The sequence below is a fragment of the Balaenoptera borealis genome (assembly GCF_965194805.1).
Source record: "Balaenoptera borealis genome assembly, chromosome: 13".
Lineage (NCBI taxonomy): Eukaryota > Metazoa > Chordata > Mammalia > Artiodactyla > Balaenopteridae > Balaenoptera > Balaenoptera borealis.
Window position 1 is genome coordinate 101153241 of NC_138870.1, and position 15068 is coordinate 101168308.

At 49.1% G+C, this 15068-nt stretch overlaps 1 protein-coding gene across 2 annotated transcripts in view; it reads right to left on the bottom strand.

The window, feature by feature from the left end:
• Positions 1–211: 211 nt before the first annotated feature.
• SHISAL1 (shisa like 1) overlaps positions 212–15068 on the bottom strand; it is an 81598-nt gene continuing 66741 nt past the window's right edge. The window contains exon 4 of one of the 2 annotated variants that reach the window (XM_082350039.1): positions 212–1837. In XM_082350039.1, the coding sequence (XP_082206165.1) occupies positions 1795–1837 (43 nt within the window). In that variant the 3' untranslated portion in view covers positions 212–1794. Of the gene's footprint in view, positions 6351–15068 lie in introns of both variants that reach the window. The other variant, XM_082350041.1, reaches the window with a different exon arrangement.

A 15068-nucleotide genomic window follows, 5' to 3' on the forward strand; every position in this document is an offset into this window, starting at 1 on the left:
AGGCCTCTCCATCTGCCCTTGGGCTGGACCCTCTGAGGCTTTCCGGAGGGACCCATGTGATCAGCTGCCCCTAACACCACCCCAGCAGCTCCTTAGCTGAGACCCCAGGCCCTGGTCGTCCACCCTCCCGACAGAGTGACAACAAATGTGAGCGCAGCTTCCCCAGAGCACATTTTTGAAACATTAAAGCAAATTTTAATACAGGGAAGAGTTGACGTGACACTCCTTTATTAAAACCTAAGGACATCTTTATAAAAACTACTGTATATAAAGACAAAAGCAGTGCAACAGCAGTCCGTGTAAAACACATTATTATTATTATTATTACATTATATTATTATTATTAGGAATATTATTGGTTTTTGGTTTTCCCGGTTATCAGCTCTCAGAGAGACCCCACGCCTGCTCACGTGAAGTAGGGGTTTACAGGAGAAAGACAAGTCTGTCCCATGGTATCTGCGCCCTTGTCCGGCTGATCCGAACTTGGTGGGAGGTGCTACCTTGTCAGGGTGACAAAGCCCCCCACTCTCGCTGTCCCCACTTAGTTATTGCCCATCACCCAAACCCTGACTGTTTGGTTATTTGACAGTGACGTATCCCACTAGCTTTAACCTAGAAGATGGGGAAGAGACAGGAAGGAACCGAGGTGAGAACTTGAGGTGAGTTTCTAAGAAGAGATTCTCTTGGGGACACCAGTTTGGTTCCAGTTGTGGCCACACTGGATGCCCACAGAGGCCGTGTAATCTGTAAGTTTTGATCATGTGCACGGTGACCCTTCCTGGGGTTCGCTGACTTTGATGGGATCCTGCACATTTCGGAGAGCAGTTTAGGGCAATTCACAGGGCACCTCACTGCACCATCCCTGGGGTCACTGTTCACAGCACAGTCTATAGAAACGGTGCCCCCTGGAGGTGGGCACTGCAGCAGCCCTGAATTTCAGTCTGTCAAGGGCAAACAGGTCAGGGTTTTGACGTGAAGATAGGAGTTTTAGGTAGAGTGTAACTAATAGCCAAAGCTGCTCACTCATCAAGCATCTATCTAGCACCAACTGTCTGGCAGCATCTTGGACTGAAAACTTGGGGGTGGGGCAGGGGGGAGACAATGCCACCTCCAAGGTCACTTATTCTCCTTATGAATTTGAGCATTCCTAACCGTTAGGCACAACAAGTCATTTCACAGGTGATCCTAGCCTCTCCCTCAGACACGGCATGTTCCCTGACATCTCTGTCTACAGCAGGAACAGCTCCCGGAGGGGCACTGGGTAAATATTTGTTGAATAGATGAATGAATGCATGCATGAACAAATGGAATTTCTAGAATCTTCTATCTCACCTGACTGCTCAACTCAACATTCAAGTTTTCAGGCCACGGGCTCCAAAGCTGCATATATTCACTTAATCACCATCTGGGGCTGCATTTGTGCTGTAAGGAAGGGCTGGGGAGCCTGGCGTGGCATCGGTCAGACGGAGGGTGTGCCGTGTTTGTTTTCTGGAGGGGACAGGACATCACCCCAGCCTGGTGGTGAGTTCTGGGGCTGCAGGTGGCAGTGACCAGAGTGTCACCCACTCACTGGGTGGGTGGTTGCCCCGCTGACCTTTCAGATGGCCTGTGGGGACAGGTAGACACTGTCTATGCTCGCCAGGTGAGCAGTAAGATAAGAATCCCCCAAGGTTGCCGCAGAGAGGGGGGCCCACCCGGACGTGTCTGCAATGAAATGCCCCCAGCAACTCCTCTCGGGGCCATCACGTCAACTTGGATCGCTGCGGAATCTGCACATTCACCTCTGAGGGCCACCTAAGGCATGGCTCCTCCCATTGGTGGGGACCAATCAGTCAAGCTGAAAAAATGAAAATAAATCAATAAACAATTTTTAAAAAGTCTGTGACTCTGGGAAACTAATCTTCTTTTACAGCACGACCTCTAGTAGTAGACACAGTAAATGGGGTGTCAGAGGAGCCAGGAGACGGGGCCTGGGCAAGGACCGTGGTCTGGAGGGACAGCAGAGGGCCGGGACACCGGCCTGGTGTGGACAGGGGTCTGGGGGGTCTGCTGGGTGCATGGGAGACGGTGCCAGGCTCGATGTGACAGGAATGGCCTAAAGGGACCTTTGATTTGACGGTGAGCTGAGAAGCATCTCTTGGTAGCAGAAGCCTGTTAACCCCCATTCCTGGCTGTGTTTTCCCTGATGCCCCCAAGCCCTCCTTTCTAGTCCTGGGGATGAATTTGCCTGAAGGGTTTTTTGGATGAAGAGGGGAAATGCCACCACTCCAGGAATGCTAGCTGCCTACCTGCTATTTCTCTAAAGCATCAGAGACGGGCTTATCAGAGAGACGGGATCTACCTGCAGAATCACATGTGTGCATGTGTGCATGTGTGTGTGTGCATGCGTGTGCTTTCAGTTAAGGCCTGTTTCCTATTGGTCCCGGTCAGCGTCAGATGTCGGGCTGGCAGCTGGCGGGCCCAGGCCCTTCTGCGCTAGCGGGCTGCTCCTTGAGGTGCAGGGGGATCTCAGAGGTTCAGGTGGGGGCAGAGAGGCCCATGGGTGCTACCAGGTATTGGTTCTGCGTAGAGATTCCAAAACGCACAATTACGCTATACACAGATGAGAAGGAAAGCATAAAACTGCTCGTTATAACACACAGTTCCCAGTGGGAAAAAGTCCTTACGAATACAGGGAGTCAAAGACAAGTTCCTCAGCGGATATATTGCCATCTTCTTTCTCTTCTTTTTGTTTTTCTTTTCGTAGTATTATTATTGTTATTTTTACAAATTATGTGGTTATAGCCAGAAGCTCACAGTAAAAAGTAAAACTAGGCAGCTCGAAAAATCAGGTTAGGGAGTCACTAAAAAACACTAACTCTGTAAATCTCTACTTGAACGTGTCACTGCCCTGCATCTTATTCTCAGGGACACTCTACTCATTGGCACGTCTGCCTGCCATGGTAGGTATGGGGCAGGTTTTTGTCGGGATGGCCCATGTCCCAGGGGCTTTGAGGAGCCCTTGACATCGAGAGGGAATGAACCGCACACGTGTGCCTTTCAGATGGGCATTCACACCCACGCACGCTGCCCTCTCCCCTCAGCCACTCCGTCCCACGCCAACAGCCCACACACTTGACAGGTGAGGCTCAGAGAGGTGAAGCGATTTGCCCAATACCACCCAGCGGGGAAGGGGCAGCGAGTGCTGTGGGTCTCTGCACTCCGTCCCCTGCATCCCAGGCTGCCCTGTGTCAGTTTGCTAAGTCTGTGATGTCTGCTGAGCTTCACGATGAGGGGCCGCCTGCATACAACAGAGGATTCTGATCCCCAGCCCGGCTGCAACAGTCAACCTCCACGGGGTCGTCAGTCGCTCCTGGAAAGACCTCTGGTGGAGTCAGGAGCAGCGCCTTGCAAGTTCTCAAGCCCAGGGATGCAGATCAGGGGAACCCTAGCCCTTGCTGGCCTCTGTGACAGTGACCTCTGGCTCTAGTGTTCGGGGCAGAGAGGCAAGGCCACCAGCTCCTTCTCGGCAGAGGAAGCGTCTCCGTAAGAACAGCTGCATGAGCAGCACCCAGAACTGCAGGAAGCCAGAGATGCAAGCCCCCTAAAAACACCTGGTCTGAGCCCTTCCTTTTAGTGAAGGCAGAGAAGGCGCAGGACTTGCCTGAGGTCACACTGGTCTCAGCGCAGAGCTGACGTCAGAATCTGGCTCTGTGCCCACACGCCTCTCCCCAAGGCTCAGGTTTCTCTGATTCCCGAAGCTATGCACATGGGATGCAGGTGTGTGCTGATCTCTGATCCCCGAGGCTATGCACATGGGATGCGGGTGTGTGCTGATCTCTGATCCCCGAGGCTATGCACATGGGATGCGGGTGTGTGCTGAGCTCTGATCCCCGAGGCTATGCACATGGGATGCGGGTGTGTGCTGATCTCTGATCCCCGAGGCTATGCACATGGGATGCGGGTGTGTGCTGATCTCTGATCCCCGAGGCTATGCACATGGGATGCGGGTGTGTGCTGATCTCTGATCCCCGAGGCTATGCACATGGGATGCAGGTGTGTGCTGATCCAGGTGGGCTGAATGGCTGCTGAGCACGCTTCCAGGGCAACTGCTGCTCTGCAAGGCCCAGGGGCAGGTCCTGGCATGTCTCAGCGTCCAGGGTAAAGAAAGCCACGCCTATCCCTAATCAAGACCCCGAGCAAAGGTTCTCTGACATTGCCTCTGCCAAAGCTGTACACCTGGGCCCTGGAGAAGACGAGGCTCAAGCCACGGGTCCGGGTCTTCCTCAGCTTGCCTGTGTGACCTTGGGCAAGCCGCCTGACCCATCTGAGGCTCAGCATCCTGGTCCACGAAATGGGGAGAGCCCCTTCTTTATGGGCTTTGAGAGGATGAAAGGCCAGGCTGGATGGAAAATGCTTGACACCCTAGAAACTTCTTTCTGCTTTATCAAAGGGCGGGTGTTATGTTTTTCCAGGCTAAGGTGACTCACAGCGGACCACAGCATCTGGGCTCTCACCCACCTCTCTTTCCGCCCTTCCTCTGTGTCCCAGCCAACCTGGATTTCTTTTGGTTCCTTGAAAGCATCAAGCTGGTTGCTGCCTCAGGGCCTTTGCACTAGCTGTTCCTTCTGCCTGGAATGCTCTCTTATCTTTAATGTCCATGGTTGGCTCTTGCTTATCATTCAGAGCTGGGCTTAGCCTGCTCAGAAAGCCCTTCCCAGACCACCCAAGCTCAACAGGACCCTCACGAACATTGTTTTGACCAAATTCTCGGCTTAGGGCTCACTGCTATTGCTACCTTCCTTATTCACTGCTTATTTCTTCCCTGTCCTCTCCCCCAGCTAGGACACCAGCACCACGAGCAGGGGCCTGCCTGCTCACTGCCACGTCCGATGGGCAGAGGGTCTGTGGAAGACACTGGGTCCTGCTGAGTGAGGGTATGCGAGCAGAGGAGCCGGGCCCACCCAGCTGGGCGCTGGGGGGAGATTTTGGCTTCACTAACACCAGGGGAATGAGGGTGTCTACACTGCCACCTTGGCCCTCGGGGATTTATGTGATCATTTCCTAGGTCATGCCCTGCCGTGTGTGTGCCCCCGGGCTGGCGGGGTGGGTGGTGGCGGTGGTGAGCTCTGTGGACAGATGTTACGGGCATCCAAGGTTTTGTGGAAGTCCCGCCTTAAATGGGAAGGGCTTCTAGAACCTTCCCCTCTGCACTTCCATAGTGCTCATCACTCTGTCCAGCAATGATCTGTGTGTTTGGCTCTCCCACCAGATGCGGCTCCCCCAGGGCAGGGACGAGGCCAGCCTGACTCATCTCCCTTCCCGATCGCCGCCCAGCAGAGGACTGGCAGACAGTAGGTGCTTAACCAGAATGTGTCGTGTGTAGCAGGGTCCTGGGGCAGCGACGGTGGAGAGCTTAGGTGATGGCCCATCCACTGAGAAGCCACTGGGGAGATGCTCCAGGGACTGTGTTGGGGGTACCCTGGGCTGGGGAGCTTGGACTTTGGGTTCTTATACCTCTGAGGTCAAACTGAGGACTGGTCTCCTCCTGGCTGTGAGACACGGGCCATTTCTGCAGGGAGTTCATCCCACCCACCTCCCAGGTGATGAGAGAGGGCGTACGTGAAGATAATCTAGTGCCTGCCCCGAGGATGGCCTGAGACGTGTCTCTCATTATCACTATCATTATGGGAACAAAGTCCATAAGAACGAAACCCCACCGGCATTTCGCATCCCCAGCACCCCCTGAGACACAGTGGGGCTGTGCCCTGTGCTTACCAACTCCATCTGGCTCACAGCTGCAGCAAGAAGCTGGAGCCCGGATGCTGGGCCAGACCCCCAGCACAAGGTGACTCAGGCCCATCAGAGAACTTGGGGGGACCCCAATAAAACCAATCAAACAAACAAAAAGGATACCCCTGATCACACACACACGCACACGCACACACACACACTCACATTCAATATTCTGACACAGATAGGCCCACAGGCCACTACTGGAGGGGGCAAGGGAACCACGCATGGGTACGACACATGGCCTGAATCCTCCCGGCTTCACTCGGCCAGGGCAGCTGTGTCGGTCATCCTGAGTCCACCATGGCGCCACCTCTCAGAAGCCACCGGCCCAAAATGGGACTATTGCTTGCGGACGGGTGGCTCAGAAGCCCCTCCCTGCACCCAGCCCCCACCCCTGAGTTTGCTCGTAGTGTTAGAAGTCCGAGGAAGGGTTCGGGCACAGGCAGCGTTTTCTCCTCTGCCACCGCCGTGGCCGTCTTGGCTCTCCCTGACGTCTTGAAGCGGTACTTCTCGGAGGCTGAGCCAGGTGCCTTGGGTCTCACCTCCCCCATCCTGAGGCACGGCAAAAGGGTTTTCTAGGGAAGCAGAAGGGAACAAAGTATCACATGGTGTCTCCTCCATGGGGATGCACTGGGGACATTTCTCTCTGGCCTCAGTTCCAGGAGAAGCCAGGTTTTTCTCTGAGCACATGACATTTTTTTGTCTTCTAGATATTGAGACCTGTTTGACTTTAAGGCTGGAAGCAAGACAAGCAGGTCTGCTATCACTGTGGTTTCATACAGCACTAGTGCCCCTGGCCCAAGCAATAAGACAAGAAAAGAGCATAGAGTGTCAGGAGTGGACTAGAAGAGCCCTAATTACCATTATTGGCAGATCACGTACATAGAAAACCCAAGAGAACCAACAGGCTAATTATTAGAACAGCGAGTGCAGATACAAAGATACAGTTTTCAATCTGTAAGACAAAACCAGATCAACTTACAAAACCAACAGTGTTTTTTTACCTCAGCGGTTACCAGGGGGATTATATGTCTTGGCTTAGGATAGTCCCAGTTAATACTTATGGTTCTGACATAATTTTTAATATTGTTGCCTCTTCAGCCTCAAAAGTACTCTACTTTGGATGATAAACCAGATGGTCACCCTTGTTATAACAAACTAGAAAATATTAAGAACAGATACAGATAACACTCATAATAATAAAAAGAACCATTGTGAATCTTGGTGTCACACCACTGGATAGGACCATATCATACAAAGCCACGGAGAGGAAACCAGGACACTCCTGGCACATGGACAGGTCACGAGATCACTGGGATAAGGTCAGGAGTGTAAACACCAGCCAACGGGGCACTTACAGCTTTGATTGGCAGAGATGAGTTGCCTTTGTTCTTTCTCCTCTTGAGATCACCTCCAAACAAGGATAATGAGGAACAGAAATACAAACTCCATCACTGGCATACACAGTGAATCCCCTGTCCTATAGCCATTTATAGGGGCAATTACCCAGTCACAAATATTCACCTTCCCATACTCCCTTGCAGACAGGAGTGGTCACATACCCACTCTGGCCAATGCTATGCAAGTGGAAGTCTACTGGGAAGGGGACATGGATCCAGAGGGAGAGCATGAGAACAAAGGACTTTCACTAATGTGGCTGGACTGGGAAGCAGGGAGAAACCTGGTTCTGGTGGCAGCCCCAGATTTCCCACCTCCACACCATTGTAGCTGGGTTTCTGCAACTTGTATCTGATTACAGCTACTAACAGATAAACCATCTTCCACCAAACTCCAGTGTGTTCCAGGGGCAAGGGGGGAAGTTAATGGAGGGGCTAAGCCAACAAAGTCCATCTTTCCAGAGGGCTTGATACTCCAAATGGCAGAGTCAACACCCCATTCTGCATCACTGGGCTCTGGGTGACAGATTCCGTGGTCCCCCATCACCTGCTCTATCATTCTCCATCCAGTACACCAAATATTTTACTTACTGGTCTAGCTTATTGTTTGTCTCTCCCAACTAGAAAATAAGCTACATGAGGGTCAAGGTATTTGTGTGTTGTGTTCATTTTTGTATTGCCAGGGTCTGGAGCAGTAACTGGTACACATAATAAGTCTTTGTTGAATGAATGAATGAAGCAAGAATTTAAAGCCCAGATGAACCCGATTTTAAATATAAAGTCAACAGAAAAACTTTTAAAACACATTTTTGAATTATAGCTCCCATGAGCCCTTCTTGCATAAATTAACAGAGGATACATTGAGGATAATAAAGGATAATATCCTATACCTTAGGATAATGAAGGGTAAATAGAGCAACTCTGGCAAGAGCACTAGCAATGAGAATCTATTTAACTGTAGGACTATGTCTGAAACTAATGTACTGTGACTGTTATAGAAAAGAACAAAAAAAGAAAACAGAGAACCAATATAAACTATAGTAGGGAGGGTGGAGGTCAGAAAGAGGCAGGTAATATATGTAAACTATGTCTTATTTGCTTACAGTTGGGAGTCCAAAAAATCAGATGGAAATAACATTAGAGGTACAAAGGTAAATGGAAAAACTCATATAATATAATCAACTAAAATCATTTGATGGAAGTGAGAGAAGGGGAGGGAGAGTAGATATGTTCTAACTTGGGCATCATTCATAGTAGGGAGAAAATAAACATTGTCTAAAGAAATAGAGGATTAAGGGTATCATATGACAGTATAATTATGAAGATAACTATGGGATGAAAAACACAGCTTTCCAAATTGTCAGAAGATATATACACAAAAAATAAAACAAAGAAAACAGAGACCATATGGTGAAAATTAACAACCCCCACAAAAGCTATAAAAGCAGAAAGCATGTCATAAACTATGATGACAGAACTAAGACTAAATGTAGCTGCCATATTAGTAAATGTTAATGAGCCATACACACTTGCTGAAAAAAAAAAGACTCAGACTGGATTACAAGCAAAATCTACTGAAGGTAGAATAATTCAGAAAGGTTTCATATAATAGGATGAGTAGATGATGAAAAAGTTTTGGAGATGGACGGTACTGATGGTTGTACAACAGTGTGAATGTACTTAATGCCACTGAATGGTACAGTGGTTAGAATGGTAAATTTTGTTATGTGTTTTGCCACAATTACACAAGAAAGAATGGGCAGAAACAAAACAAGTGCAAACCAAGAGAAACCAGGGGTCTTGATCTGAATGTTAGACAAAGCTGAAGTCAGGGCAAGAAATAGAGAATGAGAAAAAGAAGGCATTGTGTGGGGATCAAGGATGAGAGTCACCATGAGGACTTAAAGTAATAAGTGTCTTTGCACCAAATAACATAGCCTCAACATTCATAGAGCAAGAAATCTGAAAATGTAGGAAGAAAAAGAGTATGTTAATATTGGTGCATTTTAATTCACCTCTCTCAGTCCCTCACAGATTAAGTTGACAAAAACATAAATAAGGTGTAGAGAGCCAAATAACCTAATTAATACCATAGTATGTGTGTGTATTTTTAAAAACTTATTTATTTATTTATTTTTGGCTGCGTTGGGTCTTCATTGCTGTGCATGGGCTTTCTCTAGTTGTGGCGAGCAGGGGCTACCCTTCGTTGCGGTGCATGGGCTTCTCATTGCGGTTGCTTCTCTTTGTTGCAGAGCACGGGCTCTAGGCACACGGGCTACAGTAGTTGTGGCACGCGGGCTCAGTAGTTGTGGCTTGTGGGCTCTAGAGTGCAGGCTCAGTAGTTGTGGCACACGGGCTTAGTTGCTCCGTGGCATATGGGATCTTCCCGGACCAGGGCTTGAACCTGTGTCCCCTGCATTGGCAGGTGGATTCTTAACCACTGCGCCACCAGGGAAGCCCTATGTGTGTGTATTAAACAGAATCTTCCTTCTGTTCAAATGCTCTTGAAAATGCACACACAAAAAGCAATTATCAGGCCACAAAGAAAGTAAATTCCAAAAAGTAGATGTAAGACAACATTCTCTCATCACAATACCCTAGAATTTGAAAATGTTAATAACAAAACCACAAAACAAAACCCAAGAAGTTTAAAAATGCTTTAAAATAACTCTTGTGTCAAAGATAGAGCAAAAAATCAGTTGCACAATATCTAGACAATAATGAAAATAAAAAGATTACATTTCAGAACTTGTGAGATGCAGCCAAGGCAATGCTCAGAGGAAAATTTATAGCTTTAAATATTGATATTAATAAATAAGGAAACATGAATTAGCTATCCAGCTCAAAAATTAGAAAAAAAGACAAAATACCAAAGGAACACATAGGAAAGCACTTGATAAATTAAAACTGAAATGAAGTTAATAACATAAAAGGAAGAAATGAATAAATAAATCCAATTTCTTATTCTTTTTGAAAAACAGGACACATTAACTGTTGGTGACTCTAATAAAGCAGCAGGAGAAAGTGACCATTTAAAATTTATCTGTACTTTTCCTTTCCAATTCCGCTTCTCCACTATCTCTTAACCCCTCTAGATAGGCTTTTGACCCAACTATTCTGCAGAGTTTACCCTTGTTAAGGTCACCAAAGACCTCCATGTTGCTAAATCCAGTGGTCAATTCTCGGTCCTCCTTTTACTTGTCCTCTTGGCAGCACTGACACAGGTGATCACTTCTCCTGCTTCCAGGACACTCCAGGCCCCTCTCTTGGTTCTCCTCCTAAATTTCTTGCTGCTTCTTCTCAGGCTCCTCCATGGGTCCCTCCCCATCTTCCTGGTCTCCTCTTCTCCTTTCCACCTCTACTCACTCCTGAGGAAATCATCTCCTCCCAAGGAATTAACTACTCTACATACATTAATGTCTCTTTCAGCCTCAAGCTCACACCATAGCTTCAAACTGTCTAGTTGACATCACCAACTGGATATTTAATAGACATCTCAAACTTAATATGCTCAAAACTAAAATCCTGATCCTCTGCTCCAAATCAGCTTTTCCCACAATTTTCCTGACTTCAGTAAATACAACTCCATCAGAGTCCCAGAGCATCTTTGGCCCTTCTCTTTCTCTCACCCCCAAATCCAGTCCACTAGTAAATCCTTCAGATGTAACCATCAACCTTGCCCTTCTGCCACCTCCATTGCTTCTACCATGGCCTCCTCGCTTATCAAGCTCTTCTGTCTCTTCTCCATACAGCAGCCAGAGGGATCCTGTGAAAATCCATGTCACATCACGTCTCTCCTCTGCTCAAAACCCTCACTGGCTCCCATCTCACTCAGAGTAGAAGCCAAAGACCTTCCTCTCCATCCTCTCTGGTCACATCCCTTATCTTCTCTCTTTTGCTCACTCCACTCCAGCTGCGATGGCTCATTTTACGTGTCAACTTGACTGGGCCACAGGGGTGGTGCCCAGATATTTGATCATATGTGGTCCTGGGTGTGTCTGTGAGGGTGTTTCTGGATGAGATTCATCTTTGAATCTGTAGACTGAGTCAAGTGGATCACCTCCCCAATGCAGGTAAGCCTCCTCCAATCCACTGAGGGCCTGGATAGAAGAAACAGGCAGAGGAAGGGAGAATTCCCTCTCTGCCTTCCTGTCTTTGAGGTGGGTCATCAGTCTTTTCCTGCCTTCAGACTTGGATTTGGACTGGAATTTACACCATTGGCTCTCTTGGTTCTCAGGCCTTCAGACTTGGAGTGGTACTTGGATGGTACTTGGAGGGCCATCAGCCCTGCTAGATCTCCAGCTTGCCAACTACAGGTCTTGGGACTTCTCAGCCTCCAAATCTGCACGAGCCAATTCCTTGGAGTAAGTCCCTCTCTATATAGCTATCTCTATGTAGATTTTACATATTTTATCTGTATTATATATAGACATATATTTATACATAGATATCTATCTATAATCTAGATTTATATATAGATATCTACATCTATGTCTATACTATATCTATATTTGTATCGATATCTATCCTATTGGTTGTGTTTCTCCAAGAACTTAGACCAAGACAGCACCTGCACCAGCATGCTTCCCTCTCCTCTCCCAGATAAACACGTGGCTATTCCCTTACGTCCTTCAAGTCACCTATTACTGAGACCGTCTCTGACCACCTTATTGAAAGTTGGACTCCATCGTCAACTCCCTCCCTGCTCTCATAGTGTTTTTCTCGCTAGCACTCATCACCATCTAACAGTCCACATATTTTATGTACTTATTTTATTTTATTTTTTATTTGGCCGTGCCGCCCTGCATGTGGGATCTTAGTTCCCTGACCAGGGATGGAAGCCGCGTCCCCTGCAGTGGAAGCGCACAGCCTTAACCACTGGACCACCAGGGAATTCCACACGTATTTTAAATTGTCTGTAGCCTTCATATAAATGGGGCTTTTCTTGGTTCTGGCCCACTACTTTACCCCCAGGACCAATAACGACACCTGGCACAGAGCAGGCGCTCAGGAAAGATGGGGGGAACAGACAAATAACAAGAGAAGAACGAGGGAACCTACCCACTCAACCCTGTGCAACGAAATCAGAAAACTTTGATGAGATGGGTGAATTTCCAAGACAATAGAAACTGCCCAGAGAATCCAGGACAAGGAGTCTAAACAAAGCAATTGCCAAAAAGAAAGAGAGAAACTGTCCAATGGCAAATCCAAAGTCTAAAATAAGAGAAATGCAAATGAAAGCCATAATGAGAAAGCATTCCAGAGCACAGACCAAAGGAAGCTTCTACATTCCTCCACTCATCACGTCTGCAGAGATCCAAAAGGTTGAGTGCACCATGTGTTTGCCCGTTTTGGGGGGGAAACCTCTGCTTCGTGCTGGTGGGAGGGACATCGGGTCACTCCTGGAAGGCAGCTTGGCGCGCACCAAAGTTATAGATGCGCACGCCCTCTGACCCAGTAATTCCACTTAGCCATTATCCTACAAATACGCTCACAAGGGCAAAATTCTTACAAGCTCATTTATTGCAGTAATGTGGATAAAAGTGGAGGATTAGGATCAAAGAAATGTCCATCATTCGGGAACTGGTTCGAAAACAATGGCTCCCCATGCAACGGAGACCAAAGCAGAATGATGCCTTCTGGAAGCCCCTGCTGGTGGCATCTTCTGCCAGGCCTGGGCTGGGTGCTGAGACACAGACCTGGACGGCGTGGGCCCAGCCCTCGAGTGCTCTGAGCTAGCGGGGGAGCCACACTGGGACCCTAAAACAAGAGCGACAGATCCGCACTGTGTCAGGGCTGAGTGGCTGGGGGCGTGGCTTGGATGGGGGCGGGGACCCAGGGAAAACTCACGTCAGGAAGTGGGGGGAAGGCACACCAGGAGGAGGGTGCAGCCTGAGCCAAGAACAATCAGAGGGTCACAGCAGGTGACGCAGGATCTTCCTGGTGGGCTGAGGCTAGACAGGCAGCCACCGAGCACTTCAACTGCCAAGTGAAGGCACTGCGTGAGATCCCAGGGCTCTGAGATGTAGACATGGAAGATCCTTCCTAATCCCAAGAAAGGCCAGAGTTAGGACTGCTGTGATGGGGTATCTCTTCTGGGCTGGGCACTGTCCAAGCACTTTCTATGCCTAGTCTCACTTCACTCTCCCAACAGCCCTAGAAAGGGGGACTCCTATTTCCCCTATTTACAGGTGAGGAAACCGAGGCTCAGGAAGGTAGTGTGACTTGCGCAGAGTCATAAATCTGGCTAGTGGTGGATCCAGGAGTCCAGCCTGCGCTGCCAGCCGCTGGGCTGCACTGCCACCCCTCAGGTGCAGGGTGGTGGCCTGGATAGGCTGGCTGTGGGGAGGCCGGTTGAGCAGGCACCGCTGCCCTGGAGAGAGAGGTGCAGGGCTGGAACCCGGGATGGGGCCCGACAGGATAAGGAGGGTCTCCAGCTGGCTTCTGCAACCTAACTGGGGAGATAAGACGGAACACCTGGCAATTTGAATAACAATGAACGCTTCCAGAAGGCTGAGAATCTGTCACAATAACTGCTCAGGATAGAAGCAGAGGCATCACGAGGCACAACATGACTAATTGCCAGGTGAGCTGCAGATAATGTGCCCACAGCACTGATAAGAGCTCCAGCTCGATTTCTACTGCGTCCTCACAGCAACCTGAGAGGTGGAGACGCTTTGACCACTTCTCACAAAGGGGTGAACAGTGCGGGACCACCAGGGTGGTCCGAGGGCACTCCCACGGAGGGGAGAGCAGAGTCCCCCAGCACAGAAGGCGGCCTCTTAGTGGCAAAAGGTGTGGTCATGGGGGGCGGCATGGAGGAGGTGTGCTCGCGTAATGATGATAGAAAGTGAAATACAAGCATGGAGAAAATGCAACGTAAAACTACTACAGGGAGCTGCCCTACCAGCCCCCTGAAACAAAGGGTTAAGATGAAAAAGACTGGTGAGGAGGTGGGGGAGGAGGAACTCTCACCCACGACCTGGGGAGCGCAAAATCGTCCATCTGCTTTGGGAAACTTGGGGAGCTGTACATGCTGAAGTTGAATATATGCCTGTCGCATGATGCTACATATACACCTGTGTAAGTAGAACTCAGGCCCCCAAAGAAGTCCCCATCCTAATCCCCAGAAGCTATGAATGTGGCCTCACGTGGTGAAAGGGATTCTGCTGGTGCGAATGAGTCGAGGGCCTTGTGATGGGGAGACTGGTTACCGGGTGGGCCTGGGGTCATCACAAGGGTCCTTAAAAGAGGGGGGCAGGAGGGTCAGAGTCAGAGAAAGAGATGTGAGGATGGAAGCAGAGGTCACAGTGATGCCATCACAGGAAAGGCAGACATGCCATGGAACACAGGTCACCTCCAGAAACTGGCAAAGCCCAGGGAACAGATTCTCCCTGGAACCTCCAAGGAACCAGCTCTGCCAGCACCTGAATATTAGGTGTTCATAAGGCTCATTTTGAACTTCTGCCCATCAGAACTATAAGAGGATAATTTGTGCTGTTCTAAGCCACTGAGTTCGTGGTCACTGGTTGCAGCAGCCACAGGACACTTGTACGACACCCAAGAGAAATGTGTTCACCCGTTCACCAGAGTGCTTGGCTGTGAATGTTCAGAGCAGCTTTATGGATAATGCCTCCAAAGTAGAAACAACCCAAATGTCCTCAACAGGTAAAGGGATAAGCAGAGTATGCTACATCCATATGATGGAGTACTACACAGCAGTGAAAAAGAACAGGCTCTTGATACGCCCAGCAACATGGAGGAATTCATCTCATAGATAAAATGTTGCGTGAGAGACACTGACCCCAGGCCCCACACCAGCCAATTCCAGCCTAGGAACAGCCCACGGTTGGGCAAAACCACTCAGGGGCTGGATGTCAGAGGAGTGGTGTTGAG